At 42.7% G+C, this 19,006-nt stretch overlaps 1 protein-coding gene across 1 annotated transcript in view; it reads right to left on the bottom strand.

Moving 5' to 3' along the window:
* The window catches only part of LOC126474711 (protein alan shepard), a 429,882-nt gene that overhangs the window by 87,614 nt on the left and 323,262 nt on the right, over positions 1-19,006 (bottom strand). Inside the window, exons 5-6 of the mRNA XM_050102188.1 lie at positions 18,547-18,671; positions 813-970 (exon numbers count right to left, since the gene is read on the bottom strand). Of these exons, the coding sequence (XP_049958145.1) occupies positions 813-970; positions 18,547-18,671 (283 nt within the window). The remainder of the gene's footprint in view (positions 1-812; positions 971-18,546; positions 18,672-19,006) is intronic.

Below are 19,006 nucleotides of genomic sequence, written 5' to 3'. Positions count from 1 at the left end.
CATCAATGGTCACCTTACCGTTTGGCTATCTGAGCACGACTCATTAACTCATAGCCAGACTCAAAGTTACTTTCGTCACCAACCGTGTCTACAACCTGTACTTGTACATCCATTATATATATTCCCATACAGGGAAGACATTTTACTTGAATTATAATGCAATGCTCCTTTGGTGATGCCTTAATACAGGCACTGCAATATTGTATTTATCCGCTGACACCAGGCAAACGACTTTCAAATAAAACATCTTGCTTGTACAGCTATATACATAATGGATGTACGAGTACAGGTTGTAGGCACATGGCTGACGACATATGGAAGTTTGGGCCTGGCTGTGAGTCATGCTCAGATAGCCAAATGATAAGGCAACCCTGAGAAATCCGGGTTCAAGTCCCCGTCCAGCACAAAATTTACATTGCCTTCATTCTATTACACAGCTGATAGTTGTATGTATGCATGTCCAAAGGGACACAGCATTATATTTCAGAATAACACAGACACTGCAATATTGTATGCATAAAAAATGTCAAGTTCATTTCATCTGGAATGCACATCAAATTCTTCTTAATAGATTAATTTGTGATGAGCTGAAAAACGATTAGTGATTATTACATAAATCTTATGAATTCATCGACTGCAAATGGGGAAATGATTAATCTTTCATTGGGATAATGGATCTCCTCTCTCTTGTGTATTTTAATGGTACAACTGAGCGACTGAAAGTACAGCTGTCATTCTCCTACTCTACAATGTAATTTCTGAGACTCGCCTTTTATTTTTTCCTACAGAACATTCATGGAATGGCAACTCACCTTGCAAACCCGACACCTTTACTTTGACCAGTTGTGTCCCTGAGGATTCTTGTAGAGATAACTTGCCCATACTTTGCCAGCATGTTGTCAACATCATTTTCCTTAAAAGTTGCTGGTAGATTGGCAATATATAAATTAGTTGGATCTTGTTCTTGTTGCTGGAAGGGAGAAAGAAACAACTTTATAAATCTCAATTTTAATTTTGAAATACTCTTAATACTGCTAATATTGAAAGGTTTCAAAAGTTTACTGAATTCTATTTAGGTTGGTTTCCCCCAACTAGCAAAGTATTAGTGTCTGTTGTTACCAGAAATAAAAACTTCTTATAAAGTGAAGTTTTTTTTTTTTACATAGATCCACAAAAATATTAATGATAACTGAATTATCCAAATACACTAACAATTGAATACAAAATAAAACTTTTTAATATGTCAAAACATGCATGTATGAAGATTACTTCCCCTTCCAGTATTCACAAGCATCCAGTTATTGTTTGTTATGAAAAAAGAAACACTGTATGTTTTACACATCAAGAGAGTAAGAGTGATAGTTGTCATCAGTAAGGAGTCTGGTCTATCAAATTAGTATTTATGTAGCACTTTTTGTCAGATGTTAATAGAGTACCATCTTCTTTGTAATCAATCAGAATTTTAATATCCTCCTCAATTTTATTTAATATCATATGACATTGTTTTCTGGGCTATTCCACAGGTGGGTTTAGCCACCAAGCTGGAAAGGGTGTTCATTCTCTATGCACACTGGTCCCCTTGCTTGCGGATATGAGAGAGTTGGGTAATGTGTTTTTTTTTTTGTTTTTTTTTTTTGTGGAGTGTAGGTGAGGGTAATGGATGTGTGTTTAATGTAGTATTATGTTTGTGTTGTGTATGACGATGACAACGACGACGACGACGACTGGGAGAGGGTACACCCAGAGTTGGCACATAGGCAATTCCTCTCTAATAGCACCACAAAGAACCACCAAGTTTGACATCCTCATCCAATGGACAGATCATCATCAACAGCGTCACATGCCCTCACTTCAAGAGAGACTGCAAAGAGGTTCGGAATTTAAGCCAGGACACTGGCACAAAGACTGATGACCTGGAATTTTATGCCACTAGCTCTTCCCCCATTGCTGGCCAAATTTTAGCAGTGAAAATTTTATCAACCACCAGGATTCAAACTGGTGTACCTATGAGCTGAGTACCACCACACAAGTGTGCTCTTAGTGACAGAAATTGATAAACTTCTCCATTCTATTGCCTTAAGAGGACTATAGTATAGCACATTTTATCCACACACACACACACACACACACACACACACACACACACACACACACACACACCAGGAAGTACATTGTTACAAGAAATTTACCACAACATACATATTTGTAATTACTTCTGTTCTGATCATTTTAGCTATCCAGTCAGCCATTTATTACATTTTTAATAGTGCCAATAAAATATATAATGTCACAAGGCCCTAACCTACAAAAAAATCCAGTCAAGTGAGTAATATAAAAACAAAAAAAATCCAGTCAAGTGAGTAATATAAAAACAAAAAATAGTGTTCGCAAAATATTTTAATGTATTGGCTCATGAATGCTTATTATACATGGTTGTGTTATACAACTAAGTGGCCTGCATTAGTGCTCCACCATTTCATGCATTACTGTTGTCCTAAACTTGGTCTCATTAAGTTTCTACTAAAATAACATTTCCCAATGAAGAGTAAACTCATCCAAAGTAAAGCTCTCAAGTTCTCTGTCAGAATAAACAGCTACACATAAATGTTTGTATCAGCAAGACCTAATATCCCCACCACTGAGCATGCTATGGAATTTAACAGTGGACACCTGGGTCACCTCTTAAAGTTATTTAGATCTCCCTCACACCCCATCCAACATTAGACTAGCAGTCTCAAGAGATGATAAGCAAATTACTTCCTGTTTCTGTTTAAATTTTTCTTTCACTGTGTTTCTCCATTTATGTATCTCCTTAACCAATTTTTTTTGTGTCCACGAAGTTCATCAACTTCCCCATTTCATTTTCTCTCTCCTTTTTCACGCTTCTCTCTCTCGCTTTCATGTATTCTTGAATTTCTCTGACATCTTTGACAGTTTTTAGTTCTCTAGCTCTTGCTTCACAATTATTTTCAACCATTTACCTCTACCTTCTATGTCCCACATCCTTGTTTCAACTATTTTAATTCCCAGAACTGCTAATTAGATGCCTTTTCTAAGGTTAAAAGTTAAAATTAATATCACATTTGGTTGGAAAGCATTGATACATCAGTCTAATAAATATGAAATATTAGGAGAGAGAGAGTGTGTGTGTGTGTGTGTGTGTGTGTGTGTGTGTGTGTGTGTGTGTGTGGGGTTTGAGGTTTTCGGGCACTAAACAGCGTGGTCATCAGCGCCCAAACGCATAGAAACAGTAACACATGCAGTGAAGCGACGAAGACGGACAGCGAACAAGGAGAACGGCTAAAAGACACAGACCTGATGCAGTTCCAAATCCTCACATACAGAGGCAAAACAAGAGGAGAAGAAACACACCAAAAAAGGAAAGGAAACACAAGGAAAAGAGAATAGAAATCGAAGTGAAAGAAGTAGGTAATCGTGACTGGCGGACCTCTTACCTAAAACCTAGGTGAGCTGGTCACCCAGCAGCACATTAAAATTATCTCCCTACAATCCGAGGCAACACATTGGACAGGACACAAAACCGTAAGACCTTAACCACAGTTGTTGCGTCATCTTGCGAAATAGAGGGCAAATCTGATGGCAAGGAAACTGCCACCCTCTGGTCAGAGAATAAAAGACAATCAAGTAAAATGTGGTGGACAGTAATCTGGACGCCACAAGAACTGCAGATTGGGGGGTCCTCCCACCGGAGTAAAAAACCACGTGTTAAGGGACTGTGCCCGATGCGGAGGCAAGTGAGGAGAACCTCATCCCACCTGAATGACTGGTAGGACGTACGCCATGGCTGTGTGGTAGCCTTGACCAGACGCAGCTTATTTTTATCGACTGCCAGCCACTCCTCTTCCCATTGACGAATAACACGAAAACGTAAAAGGGAGGTAATGGCATGGAGGGGGACGGCACATTCAACAATGTGAGGGAGGGAACATGCATCTTTGGCAGCCATATCCGCCAGTTCGTTTCACCTAATACCCACGTGCCCCGGCACCCAGCAGAAAGAAACCTCCTTCCCCTGCCGTTGCAGGTGGAGTAGGGCATCATGGATGTTCTGGACGACCACATCCACTGGGTACAAGTGTTGCATGGTCTGAAGGGCACTCAGGGAGTCAGAACAGATGAGAAACTTAAGACTGGGAACACATCTCATCTGCTCCAATGCCCACAAGATCGCAAACAATTTGGCATCCAAGATGGTAAACGCTGCAGGAAACTGTAACTTGACGACTTGATCAGGGAAAACAACAGCACAACCAACAGAGTCCCCCTGTTTAGAGACATTCGTAAATACTGGTACATGGTCGGGATGCTGGTTTAAAATATCGTAAAATAAGGAGGTAAAAACAAATGCAGGAGTGCAGCTACTCCGGTACACTGACAAGTCTAAAAGGATGCTGGGCCTCTGGAGCAACCAGGGAGGCAGGCGAGTAAAACCCTGTAGTTGGGGTGCCACACGCTCCGCACCAAGGGACTCTAGTAAATGCTTGGCATGAATCCCAAATGGTCTCATTGCCCTGGGACGACTGGAAGAGAGACGTTCCATAGGCGGTCGGGCAACGGTATGGTACGCAGGGGAGGTAGGACAGGCAAGAAATTGACACATCCGTCGCACCATGAGGAGTTCCCGCCAGATGGCGAGCAGTGGTTCCCCTGCCTCAGCACACAGGCTGGGGATGGGACTGGTACGGAAGGCACCAGTGGCTAGCTTGATACCCTCATGGTGTACTGCGTCAAGAATCTTCAGGTACGTAGGCCTCGCTGACCCATACACGGTGCATCCATAGTCAAGATGTGATCGGACGAAAGCCCCATAAAACTGCAGCAGACGCGTCCGATCTGCTCCCCAGGACTGATGGCTCAGACACTTCAAAATATTCAGTGCCTTCAGGGACCACACCTTGAGGTCTTTAAGGTGCGGCAACCATGACAACTTGGAATCAAAACTGAGGCCCAGAAACCTCACAGTGTCGCTAAAAGGAAGAATTGTGTCCCTCAGACGCAATGCAGGGGAGGTAAAAAGACGTCGAGAACTATTAAAATGAACACACACACACATACACACACACACACACACACACACACACACACACACACACACACATACATATTTGTCTGCAGAAAAGGTAAAACCCGTCTTTGCAGTCCATGCCTCTAATCGCTTTATCGTAAGCTGCGGCTGCCGACTAGCAGTGACAAGACCGGAGGAAGAACAGAAAACAGTAAAATTGTCCACAAACAAGGAGCACTGGGCAGGACTCCGGATAGTGGACGTGATACTGTTAATGGCGATGGCAAGAGGGTGACACTTACAATGCTTCCCTGAGGAACACCATTCTTCTGCATGTACAAATCAGATAGCACATTACCAACCCGATATTGAAAGAGGCGGTGGGAAAGAAAGGACCGAATGAAGATGAGAGATGGCCACGAAAGCCCCACTGGTGGAGTTGATCGAAGATAAGGCGGCGCCAAGTAGTGTCATACACCTTATTAATGTCAAAGAATACACCTAGAAAATGCTGGTTACATAGGAAGGCCTGCTGGATGGCCACCTCAAGCAGGGTCAAGTTGTCTATAGTTGAACAACATCTCCGAAAGCCACACTGAGAATTGCTAAGGAGCTGCCTGGTCTCGAGCAGCCAAACCAGGCGACGGTTGACCATGCGTTCCAATGTCTTCCCAACACAGCTCGTCAAAGCAATACTCCGATAACTACTGGGATGCATTCGGTCCTCCCCCAGTTTGAGGAGGGGAATCAAAATCGCTTCCCTCCACGAGTCAGGGAACATGCCGGATAACCATATCATATTAAAACAATTTAGGAGAACTTCCTTGGATGGCAGCAACAAGTGCTGCAGCATGCTGTACCGGATTTGATCCGGGCGCAGTATCACGAGCCACAGACTGCGCCGAATCCAGTTCCCACATTGTGAAGGGGCAGTTGTAGGGTTCAGAATTTGGAGACCGGAAGTTCAAGTGACCCCTTTCGATGGCAGTGCGGTAGCGGCAGAAATCTGGATCACAGTTAATAGTGGCAGTAGATTCCGCAAAATGCATGGCCAGTCTCTGGGCAATGTCTCTCGACGCCGTGAGGAGATATCCCTGATGCAGCAATGCCGTGACAGGTAGTTGGCTGTGTTTCCCGGAGATCCTCCTGATGGCTTCCCATACTTTCGTAGAACTAGTGGAGCGGGAGATGGAGTTCGAAAACGATTGCCATGACCGTCGTTTGCTCTCTTTAATCACTTGCCACGCCTTGGCCCTTGCCACCCGAAAGGCCGCAAGATTGTCAGCTGAGGGAAGGCACTTGAAGCGACGCAGAGCTGCATGGCGGGCTCGTATGGCTGAGCGACACTCAGTGGTCCACCAAGGGACAGGACGCCTCTTGGGATGACCTGAGGACCGTGGAATCGACAATTCAGCAGCATGCGAGATCATGGCTGTAACAGGGTTGACCCATTCATGGACGCTGGCACGGTGTTCCAAAACAGCCAAATGGCTGAAAAGTGTCCAGTCAGCTCTGCAGAGGTGCCACCTGGGTGGCACTGGTAATGCCACAGCCTCATCCAGGAGGCGAATCCAAAGGGGGAAGTGGTCACTAGAATAGAGGTCAGCAGCAACCTCCCACAGAGCAGAATCCGCGAGTGCTGGAGAGTAAAAGGAAAGGTCAATAGCTGACGATGACCCAGAAGCAGTACAGAAATGAGTGTGAGCACCAGAGTTGAGGATGCACAGTTCTTCAGACGTCATAATGCTTCCCAGAACGCGACCCCTGGGGCAAGTAGTTGTAGAGCCCCATAAGACATTATGAGCATTGAAGTCTCCCAGAAAGAGAAATGGGTGGGGGAGTTGGCTAATAAGGTCTGTGAGAGCCTCAGAGTCTATTGCATCCTGAGGCGGTAAGTAAATGGAGCAGATTGTGAGCCTCCGCCCCACAAGAAGGTCAACTGCAACTGCTTGCAAGTCCGTAACGAGAGGGAGCTCAGATGAGTGGTGCATGTCCTGGACAAAAACCGCAACACCACCCTTTGCCCTTTTCCCCATCAGATCATCTTTTCGATACACGGTATAGCCCCATAAAGAAGGAGCATCAGTGGCCCAAAAATGTGTCTCTTGGAGACATAAGCACAAGGGGCGCTCTCGTACAAGGAGTTGTAATTCGGCCACATGTGTCCTGAACCCATTCAGGTTCCACTGTAATATGGGAGCCAGTGATCAGGGTGGCTGAACTTTCACCCTGCCTCTGTGCTTTGGAGGAGAGCCCGTACTGGCCAGAAATTTATTCCTGACAGTCCAAACTAAGACTAGACAAGGATGGAACAGGAAAATAATAATAATAATAATAATAATAATAATAATAACCGTAGAGTTAAAAGGAAGTCACGCTTGATCAAGGTCCGCGTCACCTTCCATTTTTAACCAGACATAATTTCTGAGACAAGAAAGAAATAATAATAATAATAATAATAATAATAATAATAATAATAATAATCCTCTAAAGGCTATACGTTGTAACTGCAACAACCATTTCCTATTTTATGTGGTCCTCTTTATTTTTTTTTTTGTTAATGTTGGTATTTTGTTACTTCCAATTTATCTTTAACTACACTCCTTCCTGGACTCCCTTTGGTTTTTTTCCAAAATTTTTCCTTTTAGTAGCTCTGTTAAAAACTTGTGCGTAAATAAATTACCCATGTCCTTTTCAAACAAACTATATTTGTATTTGCCTTAAGAAGGGCATGAAGAGGAAACAGGGAGCGAAGGGGACACGGGTTCACAATTTTGTTATCTTGGTAGGGATTAGAACTTCAACTATCCCAAATGCAAGTCCTGTACCTTAGACACTGCAACACCTCACTCAGTGTCAGTCATTAACCATTCCTCATTTATAAATTTCCTTTGATTAATCAAATTATATAATCCACAGGCAGCAACTAACTTTTTTTTTTTCATGATACAAATCCACTACCTGAACTATTCAGCAAGAAAGTATTCGTCTCATTTTTATCCCATAGCATAAGTGTTATATGCAAAATACCACTGTATTTCACATAAATGCAGATCAGACACAACTTGTTCAGTGTCCATCACTGTCTCTCTGGAATACCAAATTTCTTACGAGATCAATTACATTCTTGTCCTCTTCCTCACATTAATATCTCCAATAATGATGGTGTATCTATGTTAAAGAACCTCAAAATTTTGGAGTATGCACATGGTAATCAGAATGACACCCAATACTATGAGTCTTTTGATAACATGCTTGTAGATCGCTATACTGGTCACAGTGTTTGAACATGCTACTATTCTTCTTCTTCTTCTTCTTCTTCCTCCTCCTCCTCCTCCTCCTCCTCCTCCTCACCTTTTCCTATTCTCTGTGAGGTTTGCGTTGTTCTATGGATATTGGCAGTATCTGTGACAGCTGACGGCTCGCTGCTCGTCTTGATGCCATCACTACCCCTGGGATGGAATTTGTGTGCCCCATCTTTCTATATCTAGAGTAAATATCATGCTCAAGTACATGTTTGCAAATTGTATATCTGAGGTGGGATGTAGGTATCAGCCTGGTATTTACATAGCTGGATGTGGGAAAAAACCTAAAAATCACATTCAGGATGGATGGCTCACCAGCCCTTGTCATTAATCCATGAGGTGGATTTGGTCCAAGGCAGTCTCACCTTTCTGAACCCCGCAAGTGGTGCGTTAATGCACACTGCCATCCACGTGGGTCAACTATTCATCATAGGTTAAAATCAATTAATGTTTTTACAATTCCCATTTGACTTTTTCCTATTTTGCTGTTCACATCTCCAAGCAAGTCACAAAACCAAAAGCTAGTACCCACAGGATGTAAAAGAGGTTGCAAATGTCAAACACTCCTGATTTGCTTTTCTGAAGCCTGATTAAGAAATGAAGATACTTATGCTTTGCTGGACACTACCTACATATATTTATCACCAATATTGAGAATGTTTTAGTTTTCTACAACTACTTGGATGATCTAATGTGCAAGTGTGTTCTTTCACCTCAGTATACGTTCCGTGAAATCAAACTGAACAGCATGGTGACAGACTCGCTGTATTTATGTACAGCATTTGACCAGATTTTGTTTGTAAGTCAGAACTGATTGATTTAAATCATACATTATACAATTCCTAATATTTATTGCTGCCTTATCACTGTGGCTTAGGGATTCAACAAACCTTTTCAATGTCATTCAAACCACGAAGAGACTAATTAGAAAAATCAAAGAAAGTGGACAGAAAAAAATAGAAAAAGTAGAAGAAAAGTTGTACATTCAAATATTAAAACTTCCTCCAACTATCACTCATGTTATAAGACATGTATGAGAAAGACTAATTCCCTTGTGTACAGTTGACTTTGAAACTAAAACATCAGCATCCAGTTCATAGGTAGTGCCTCTCTCAGAGACTGTTGGATATTATATGTTTACACAGAAAAGTGTGACTTAGTGTAATTTATAATTTGTTAACAAATAAATGCACTGGGGATATATAGGACACTGTCAATGGTTCACAAAAACATTAAAAACAAACAAACAGATATAGAGCACGAAATAGTACCTGAAGATTAACTTTCAAGTCAAATCCTTGAGAGTTTATAGGTATAATGAAGCACAAGTGCACTGTAACATATAATGACTATCCAAACAGTGACCTCCATTATGTGTAAATAAAACAATAGAATATTTAAAGAAAAGTTATTAGAAAATTTACACCTTTATGTTACCACTCTCGATCATTGCCATTCAGAGTTCAGGATGTAAATTAAAAAATGAGTTGTCTGAACTGATACCTCTAGTGGTTTTTTTTAGGCACAGGGTGGCTAAGCAACACCACGCAAAAACACAACACCAATAGTTAAAGAGACTAATATTTGGTTTTGGTCAGTCATCTCAATTTTCTTAGTTTTTCGCCGTAGGCTTCAAAAGTTATCATTGCCCTACATTCAGTTAAGAGAGAGAGAGAGAGAGAGAGAGAGAGTGTGTGTGTGTGTGTGTGTGTGTGTGTGTGTGTGTGTGTGTGTGTGTGTGTGTGTGTGTGTGTGTGCGCGCAAACACAAAAACGTATTGAGAAGCAGTAATTGGTTGAGTCAAGATGTTTCGCAAAGAAGTTTTAGGATTCAATGAGCACAGAAAAAGCAGACCTTTTCTGTCATGTTCTTGTGTGAAACTGAGAGAAATTGGGGAAACTTTGTTTGGCAACTGAATTAAAGTCAAAGGCTGGTTTTCGTACATTGTTTGTCAATTTTCCATACCAATGTGTTTTAAATTGCATGTAGATAGTCATGTCTGTCATTGTGATGAAAGTTTTTCTTTCACTCTTCATTGATGCTTAATACCTTGACTCATCACATTTGTTTTATATACAGCAAAAATTTCATGACTGATGTCAAGAGCTTTGAAATTTTTCCCATCACAAAAACCGTATTATAGAATTGATTTCACATTTGGCAGAATTTTCAAATTGCAATATCAATATCAGTGTGACCACCACACTCTCTCCTCTCTCCTCCCTCCTCCCTCCCCCCACCCCACTTTCCATACAGCCGTTGTATTACACTATTACACCACACCACGAAAGTATCAATTTACAAGAAAGAAAAGTATATTCCTACATGAATAAAGTAACACACAGACACTTACAAAAACATGAATTGTAACGGTTGATATTTTATAACAGATCTATCAGAATAACTGGATTTATCTACACACTGAGAATATTTTACACTGTAATATAATGTCTCTCTCTCTCTCTCTCTCTCTCTCTCTCTCTCTCTCTCTCTCTCTCTCACACACACACACACACACACACACACACACACACACACACACACCACAATATTTGCTTATTAGTGGCCTCAGGACTGAGTTTTGTTAACTCTATAGCTTAAATCCCAGGGAAGACAGTTTGCCTGTGGATCACAACCCGAAATATAGCCCGGTCATCAGAGGGTTGAATCACTGAGTCAGCTCCTAAGTATTTGTAAAACATATTTTCTTAGTTCAAGATCCCAGTCAAAAGCATTGTGAAAATAACAGCATTGGATTCTCATAGAGATGAAAATGGCTTTTGAAAAGAACTATGTTTATAACACTGTGGATTGTACAGGTTTTGGGCATAATGAAAAGAAATGTATTCCAGGAACTACAGAGGTTGATGGTAAATACTTGTATTCTCAGTGAAACACAGATTAAGGGGAAGCAAAATGAAAATGTACAGAGGTGTTAAAAAGAAGGAAAGAGCTAACAGAAGGATTTCAGTAGCCATCCACAAGTAGTACAGAAGAGATACCAAACGCTGAGAGAAAATTGATGAGAGGATTAGGACTATGGAAACCTCAAAATATGGCCATGAAATTATCTTTGTTAGAGTTTATGAATCTTCAAATTATGCCGACAGTTAAGTCAAATATGAGTTTTATGGAAAATTAAAAAGGGTGCTAGAGAGCATCAGCATACATAAAGAAAGTGGCAATCGCATGGAAAATGGTTGTAGGGCTGAGGAAAGAGATGAAAGAAAAAGCAACCTGCCCATTACAAGTCTGACAGAGTGGGCGAACCATTTTAAAGGTTTGCTTAAAGTGGGGCTTAAAAATTAATGTTGAGACAACAGAATATCCATGTTGCAGAGAGGGAGGAAGAACTTGGACACTGATGGAGATCAAATTAAATTGTGTAAAAGTGTTGAAGTATCTGGGCAGTATCCTATCCCGTAACTGCAGATGTGACAGAGAGATCCAACAATGGACCAGGCAGTGGACGGCAGCTATCCAACAATGACTCTCACGAGAACAGCGGCTCTCTAAAAATTAAATCCTTAAAATGAGTTATAGTTGAAATGTGATTACATAAATCCACCATGGAACCAATAACAAGTTATGGGAGTCAGTGTTTGAGACTATCAGAAAGAAATGAAAGGAGCTTTAGAAATGGACCTCTTTTGAGAAGAGCATCTAGAATTTTGCGATTTGACTACATAAGAAATGCGGGAATAAGAGAAAAGATGCAGATCCATTCTAGTATTGTGGATAAAATAGAAGAAAGACTGTTTGGATGGCTAAGGCATGTCAAAAGATTGAAAGAAAACATTTGACCAAAATGAGCACGTCATAGCAACCTCCTGGTTGGAGAAGAAGAGGGAAACCAAGGAAAGGGTGGCTAAGGGAATGATAGTAACACTAGTGAGATTGAGGCATTTGGTGACAGAGATGCACAACGTGGCAACAGCCTTAAGACTGCTGTGAGAAGAAGAAGAAGAAGAAGAAGAAGAAGAAGAAGAAGAAGAAGAAATTCTATGATACTGGAAAAGAGAGTTACAAAATTCAAAATCGGAGCAGCTTGTAATTTCAGTATTTTGTTTGGTTCATTCCTCTGGTCTCCTCTGAGTGGAGTGATATATTTTCTACTTGGATTACTGATATTTCATTTTGTTATTTTGTAATAACTGCTTTACAATATAATATGCACAGTTATCTTAAATTGACTGGAACACTAAACACTCAAATCCAAAATACAATACAATAAACCTGGCATAAAATAAATTATTCTTTCATACGTTAAACTGTTTAGGAAACATTTTGTTGAACATTTTACTTATCTCTTGGAAACAAGATTTCAAACATAAGAGTTTGTGAAATTTGAAATACTTTTCCCCACATATTTTATTATAATTCTTTTCTTTCATAGACTGAGATTACAGTCTTCCATTTCTCATGAAATTTTTCCATCTGCGTTGAACTTTAATTAGAGATATACCAACATTTCACGTAGTTTTTCGGACATTCAAGCCCCTAATTCTACTAGCAAAAACTAACTAAAAATACAATCTCCCTTAATAATTTCTTTGAAATCTATTATAAATGCATGTCAAAGTTGCAAAAAAGTCCAAGTATTAACATTCCATTTTACCACAACCAAATGAATTACTTTCCCATCATTAAGATAGCTGTATTCCCTGCCCCTTCCTATCAGCACCTGTCTTGATCAGAACTGATATGCAGGTGAATCTGCACCATCATTTTTTTTTTCCACACTGAAAAGTGGTGTATCAGGGCTTCAGTATATACAAATGTATTCTCAATAGTTTTTGAGGTTGTATTCCCATTTTTGCAAGGAACAATTCAAACTGATTTGGACACTTCATCGAGGCTGATATATAAATAATTTATTATACAGATATGCAAACTCTCAAGCAATAATTTTAAATCTTTGCAGATTTTCAAGGCAGTAAACAAGTGATGGTCTTCATGTACTAAATTTCAACCAGGTTGGCAACTTACTCTAAATGTTCAGAAATGTAAAATTTTGCATGTTACAAAATGAAAACATGTAGTATCCTATGACTATAATGTCAATGAGTCACTGTTGGAATTGGCTGACTCATACAAATACCTGGGTGTAACATTTTGTAGAAACATGAAAGGGAATGATTGCATAGGTTCACTCATGGGTAAAGCAAGTGGCAGGCTTCGATTTATTGGTACAATACTGGGGAAGTGCATCAGTCCACAAAAGAGATTTCTTACAAATTACTCATGCTACCAGTTCTAGAATGTGCTGAAGTATATGGGACCCATATGACAGGGTCACAAAGGCACTGAAGGAATTGAACTGGGAGAGACTTGAAGATAGACATAAACTATCCCAAGAAAGTCTATTAACAAAGTTTCAAGAACTGACTTTAAATGATTACTCTAAGAATATACTACAATCACCTATGCATCGGGCATATAAAGATCATGAGGATAAGATTAGAATGATTACTGCACACAGAGGCATTCAAACAATCATTCTTCCTACACTACATAATTGAATGGAACAGGAAGAAACCCTAATAACTGGTACAATGAGATGTACCCTCTGCCATGCACCTCAAGGTAGTTTAAAGAGCATAGATGTAGATGTAGAAGCAAAATTTCCAGCATGATTCTGATTGTAAATGCCTTATCATCAGGACCTGTTACTTGAAATGTTAGTCCCTGACACATACATACATCAAAATTTCACATCTTTCTTAATTATATTATTAACTTAACAGTGTCTACTGACTGATAGTTGCTAGACCACTGCCACAACATGCAACAGTAACATTTATTTAATTTTATAAAGGAGAATTACAGATGATGGTCTATAAATCTCCATATTATTTATGGTCAACATAGTAGTAGTAGTAGTAGTAGTAGTAGTAGTAGTAGCATGGGAAATTGTGTCTGTCTCCACACTCAGAACTTTCATTATTTTGGAAACTTTTGCTCAATGGTCACAGGATATATGTGGTTTTGCTGAAATCAGCTTTCTACAGTGAATGATATCAAGAAAATTTACCAATAAGGTGCAGCTGAAGCTGCAGACCATTTATAATTGAAAGAGATGGGGTTTCTTATGCTAATGACAAGATCATCCTGCCCCAAATAGTTTGGAATGACGTTGTTTAGACAAACATAGAAGTATATACATTGAATTCAATGACAGAAACAATTAATTATTTTGTGTCATTTAAGGAGAAATGGACTGTTTTTATAACACATGGTGTGTACCTTTTAAGAGACTAAATGAAATATTATGCAAGTCGATATAACTAGATGAAACTCCATAGCTCAGTATTTCTGAAACATTACCTCAGAATTTGAGACAAACTTCATTATATCTTTATTTTTCAGATACAAATGAAAGGTATTATATTTAGGTGGATATGGATCAATTTTGTCCTCAAGGGGCTATGAATGAATGCTTCCAATTTATTTCTAAGTTAAAAAGAAATGTGACATCAGCTCAGTGCATCAAGAGTAAATCACCATTAGGCAACATTTAACATGCTGTGTTGTCATGATCAATGAGTTATATTTATGCAATGCAATATACAAGCTAGCATGCACACCAACTCCCTAACTCATGTTGGAAACTTTTGATGACTGGTAATGACTTACAGGCACAATCTCATCAAATAGATAGCAGTGTGCAGACGTTACATACAGATGGTTGTCAAAAGAATGGAAGTCCCTTAAATCCTATCACTTGATGAAATACAGAAAAAAGCGAGCCAAGAAGCAATTCTGAACTCTAATCTCACGAAAAAATAGTATCACATCGTAAAAATTGCATTTAATCACTTACTGCACAGTAATAATGATTATTTAAACACTGGTAGCATTAATGTGCAGCAATGGAGGTTGAACCAATTACCATTTTCAACCCACTAACAGACTTGCTAATGGCATGTATGTGCAGTGGCACGGAGTCCAAATATTTGGTAATGACAAAATAAGACGCAAATGGTACAAAACAATGGTGTATGGATGAATGGTTATTAGAGCAGAAGAATAAGAACTATGGTGTGATGGGTTGTGATGTATCATTTGGTGCACTATTACTTTGTAGATTACTTTTTTCTTAAACAACAGGAGGCTTCTACATATTTACACGGAGTGTGATTATTCTTAGTAATCTCTAACTTAATTTTTACAGCCTCTCATCTGACAGATAAATATGGCATAAAGTAACTCAATATACAGTCCAATAAAAAAAGGATTGTGTTCATAATTTGCCAGTTGCCAGCTGGAGGGGAGAAGGACTGGGGGAGGAATGGAGGGGGAGGGGCAGGAGAGGGGGGAGAGGAGGGAGAGGGGAGAAGGGGAGGGAGAGTCAAGGGGGATGGAGAGTGAAGGGGGTGGGGGAGGGAGAGTGAATGGGGAGGGGTGGGGGAATGGGGGTGGGAGGAAGAGTGAAGGGGGAAGGGGAGAGGGGGAGGGAGGAGGAGAGGGGGAGGGAGGAGGAGAGGGGGAGGGAGGAGGAGAGGGGGAGGGAGGAGGAGAGGGGGAGGGAGGGTGAAGGGGGTAGAGAGGGAGGGGGTAGAGAGGGGTGAGTGAAGGGGGGAGGGGAGACAGAGGGGTGAGTGAAGGGGGGAGGGGAGACAGAGGGGTGAGAGAGGGGGATAAGAGGGGGGAGAGGGGGATCAGAGGGGGGAGGGGGATCAGAGGGGGGAGGGGAAGAGAGGGGCATCAGATGGGGGAGAGGGATCAGAGGGGGAGAGATGGGCATCAGATGGGGGAGAGGGATCAGAGGGGGAGAGATGGGGATCAGAGGGGGAGAGATGGTGAGAGAGGGGGGAGAGGACGGGGGAGCAGAGGGGGGATCAGAGGGGGGATCAGAGGGGGGATCAGACGGGGGAGCAGAGGGGGGAGCAGAAGGGGGTGCAGAGGGGGGATCAGAGGGGGGAGCAGAAGGGGGTGCAGAGGGGGGATCAGAGGGGGGAGCAGAAGGGGGTGCAGAGGGGGGATCAGAGGGGGGAGCAGAAGGGGGTGCAGAGACGGTGAGAGGAGAAAGGGGGAGACGGTGAGAGGGGGGAGGGGGGAGTGTGTGTGGTGAGAGGGGGGAGGTGAGAGAGGGGCAGGGGAGAGGGGGGAGGTGGGAGAAGGGGGAGGTGGGAGAGGGGGAGAGGTGGGGGGTGGGAGGGGGGGAGAGGTGGGAGAGGGGGAGAGGTGGGAGGTGGGAGGTGGGAGGGGGTGGAGGGGAGAGTGGGGGAGGGGAGCGGAGAGAGGCAGAGGGGGAGTCGGAGGGGGAGAGGCGGAGGGGAGAGAGGGGGTGGGGAGAGAGGGGGTGGGGAGAGAGGGGGTGGGGAGAGAGGGGGTGGGGAGAGAGGGGGTGGGGAGAGAGGGGGTGGGGAGAGAGGGGGTGGGGAGAGAGGGGGTGGGGAGAGAGGGGGTGGGGAGAGAGGGGGTGGGGAGAGAGGGGGTGGGGAGAGAGGTGGTGGGGAGAGAGGTGGTGGGGAGAGAGGTGGTGGGGAGAGAGGTGGTGGGGAGAGAGGTGGTGGGGAGAGAGGTGGTGGGGAGAGAGGTGGTGGGGAGAGAGGGGGTGGGGAGAGAGGGGGTGGGGAGAGAGGGGGTGGGGAGAGAGGGGGTGGGGAGAGAGGGGGTGGGGAGAGAGGGGGTGGGGAGAGAGGGGGTGGGGAGAGAGGGGGTGGGGAGAGAGGGGGTGGGGAGAGAGGGGGTGGGGAGAGAGGGGGTGGGGAGAGAGGGGGTGGGGAGAGAGGGGGTGGGGAGAGAGGGGGTGGGGAGAGAGGGGGTGGGGAGAGAGGGTGAGGGGAGAGAGGGTGAGGGGAGAGAGGGTGAGGGGAGAGAGGGTGAGGGGAGAGAGGGTGAGGGGAGAGAGGTGGAGGGGAGAGAGGTGGAGGGGAGAGAGGGTGAGGGGAGAGAGGGTGAGGGGAGAGAGGTGGTGGGGGGAGGGAAAGGAGGAGAGGTGGTGGGGGGAGGGAAAGGAGGAGAGGTGGTGGGGGGAGGGAAAGGAGGAGAGGTGGATGGGGAGAGTGAGAGGGGTATGGGGAGGGGGAGAGTGAGAGGGGAGAGTGAGAGGGGGATGGGGAGAGTGAGAGGTGGATGGGGAGGGGGAGGGGGAGAGTGAGAGGGGGATGGGGAGGGGGAGGGGGATGGGGAGAGTGAGAGGGGGATGGGGAGGGGGAGAGTGAGAGGGGAGAGTGAGAGGGGAGAGTGAGAGGGGAGAGTGAGAGGGGAGAGTGAGAGGGGAGAGTGAGAGGGGAGAGTGAGAGGGGAGAGTGAGAGGGGAGAGTGAGAGGGGAGAGTGAGAGGGGAGAGTGAGAGGGGAGAGTGAGAGGGGAGAGTGAGAGGGGAGAGTGAGAGGGGAGAGTGAGAGGGGAGAGTGAGAGGGGATAGTGAGAGGGGATAGTGAGAGGGGGAGGGGGAGAGAGAGATACATTTTTTTGTTGGTCCTATTCCTCCTCTCCAAGGAACAACTATGGTGACAGTACATGTTATTACCTAGCCCACACGATCAATTAATTGCTTTTAATATTATTGGGGATCTCTGTAAGTTTTGAAAAGAATAATCATATGCATTTTTTCTCCTTCACTGATTGCTGATTAATATCTGCACTGGATTATCATATGAATACCCTACCTCAACAGTTCACATGTTGTATGCATTCACTCTCTGAGGAAACTACACAACTGACCAAAGCACTGTATTAATCATATTCACAACAGCATTTGCATTATTTTGTCAACCATCTGTAATAGCAACACAGACTGTGAAGTTAAAATTTATATAATGATATGGGAATCCCTGTGATTTGCTAGTATAATAAGCAGACTACACACACATCTCTCCATAACAGCTCCAAATATAATTTATTCTTTTATATGTGTACAATGTATGTGCATGAGGAGCTGTAAACAGATACAATACCACAAAAGCATAAATACATCACTATAATACGAAGTCAATGAATCAGTCACAAAATATCCCAAATTGAATCTCACATTCTAAAGAACATATTACAGTTTTACCCCTTTGTTGTAAAATATCAACCATTTACAAAAACAAGATGTTAGAATGCAAGCTGAAGAACCACACAAGGCAGTTTAGAAAACACAGGTGTTATATTAGAAGGAAAAAATTTCACACTGCATTCTGACATCACAAATCAAGAAGAATATAGAAATAGGATAAAGGGTATGTTGTACTCTCCCTGAAGCAAATAGCATGCAACGTACACTGGGCGGTCTACGCAGCAACGAAATACCCACTTTCGCCATCTGCGCTTGGATGCCCTTTGCCTGGAGTGCTTTCACAGCAGCCTCTGCTGATGCAGGTGATTCAAAATCCACAAACCCATAACCTGCAATCAAGTTCAGAGCAGACACAATTATTCTTTTTGTCCTTGACACATTTAAGATTTACACAAGAACATTAAACTCGTTAACACAATGGCAGGCAGACAAATTCTTCCACATTTCACCATTGTCTTGAAATTTCCCTAATTTGCCCTCATGAAAATTTTATTTCCATTTAAAAAGGCCAAACTCAGAATTGCCACTCTGTCAGAGGTCCCTAATTGTGGCAGTTTATATTACTAGTAAAACAGAAGTCTCCATACCACACGATATATTTTACACCCACTACACTGATGGATGGTGCACAAGCTAAGGCAATATTCAAATGAATTTAGATTAA

Source organism: Schistocerca serialis, chromosome 4 (genome assembly GCF_023864345.2).
Source record: "Schistocerca serialis cubense isolate TAMUIC-IGC-003099 chromosome 4, iqSchSeri2.2, whole genome shotgun sequence".
Classification (NCBI taxonomy): Eukaryota; Metazoa; Arthropoda; class Insecta; order Orthoptera; family Acrididae; genus Schistocerca; species Schistocerca serialis.
Note: the sequence above shows the minus strand (reverse complement) of the source record. Positions and strands in the feature narration are given on the sequence as shown.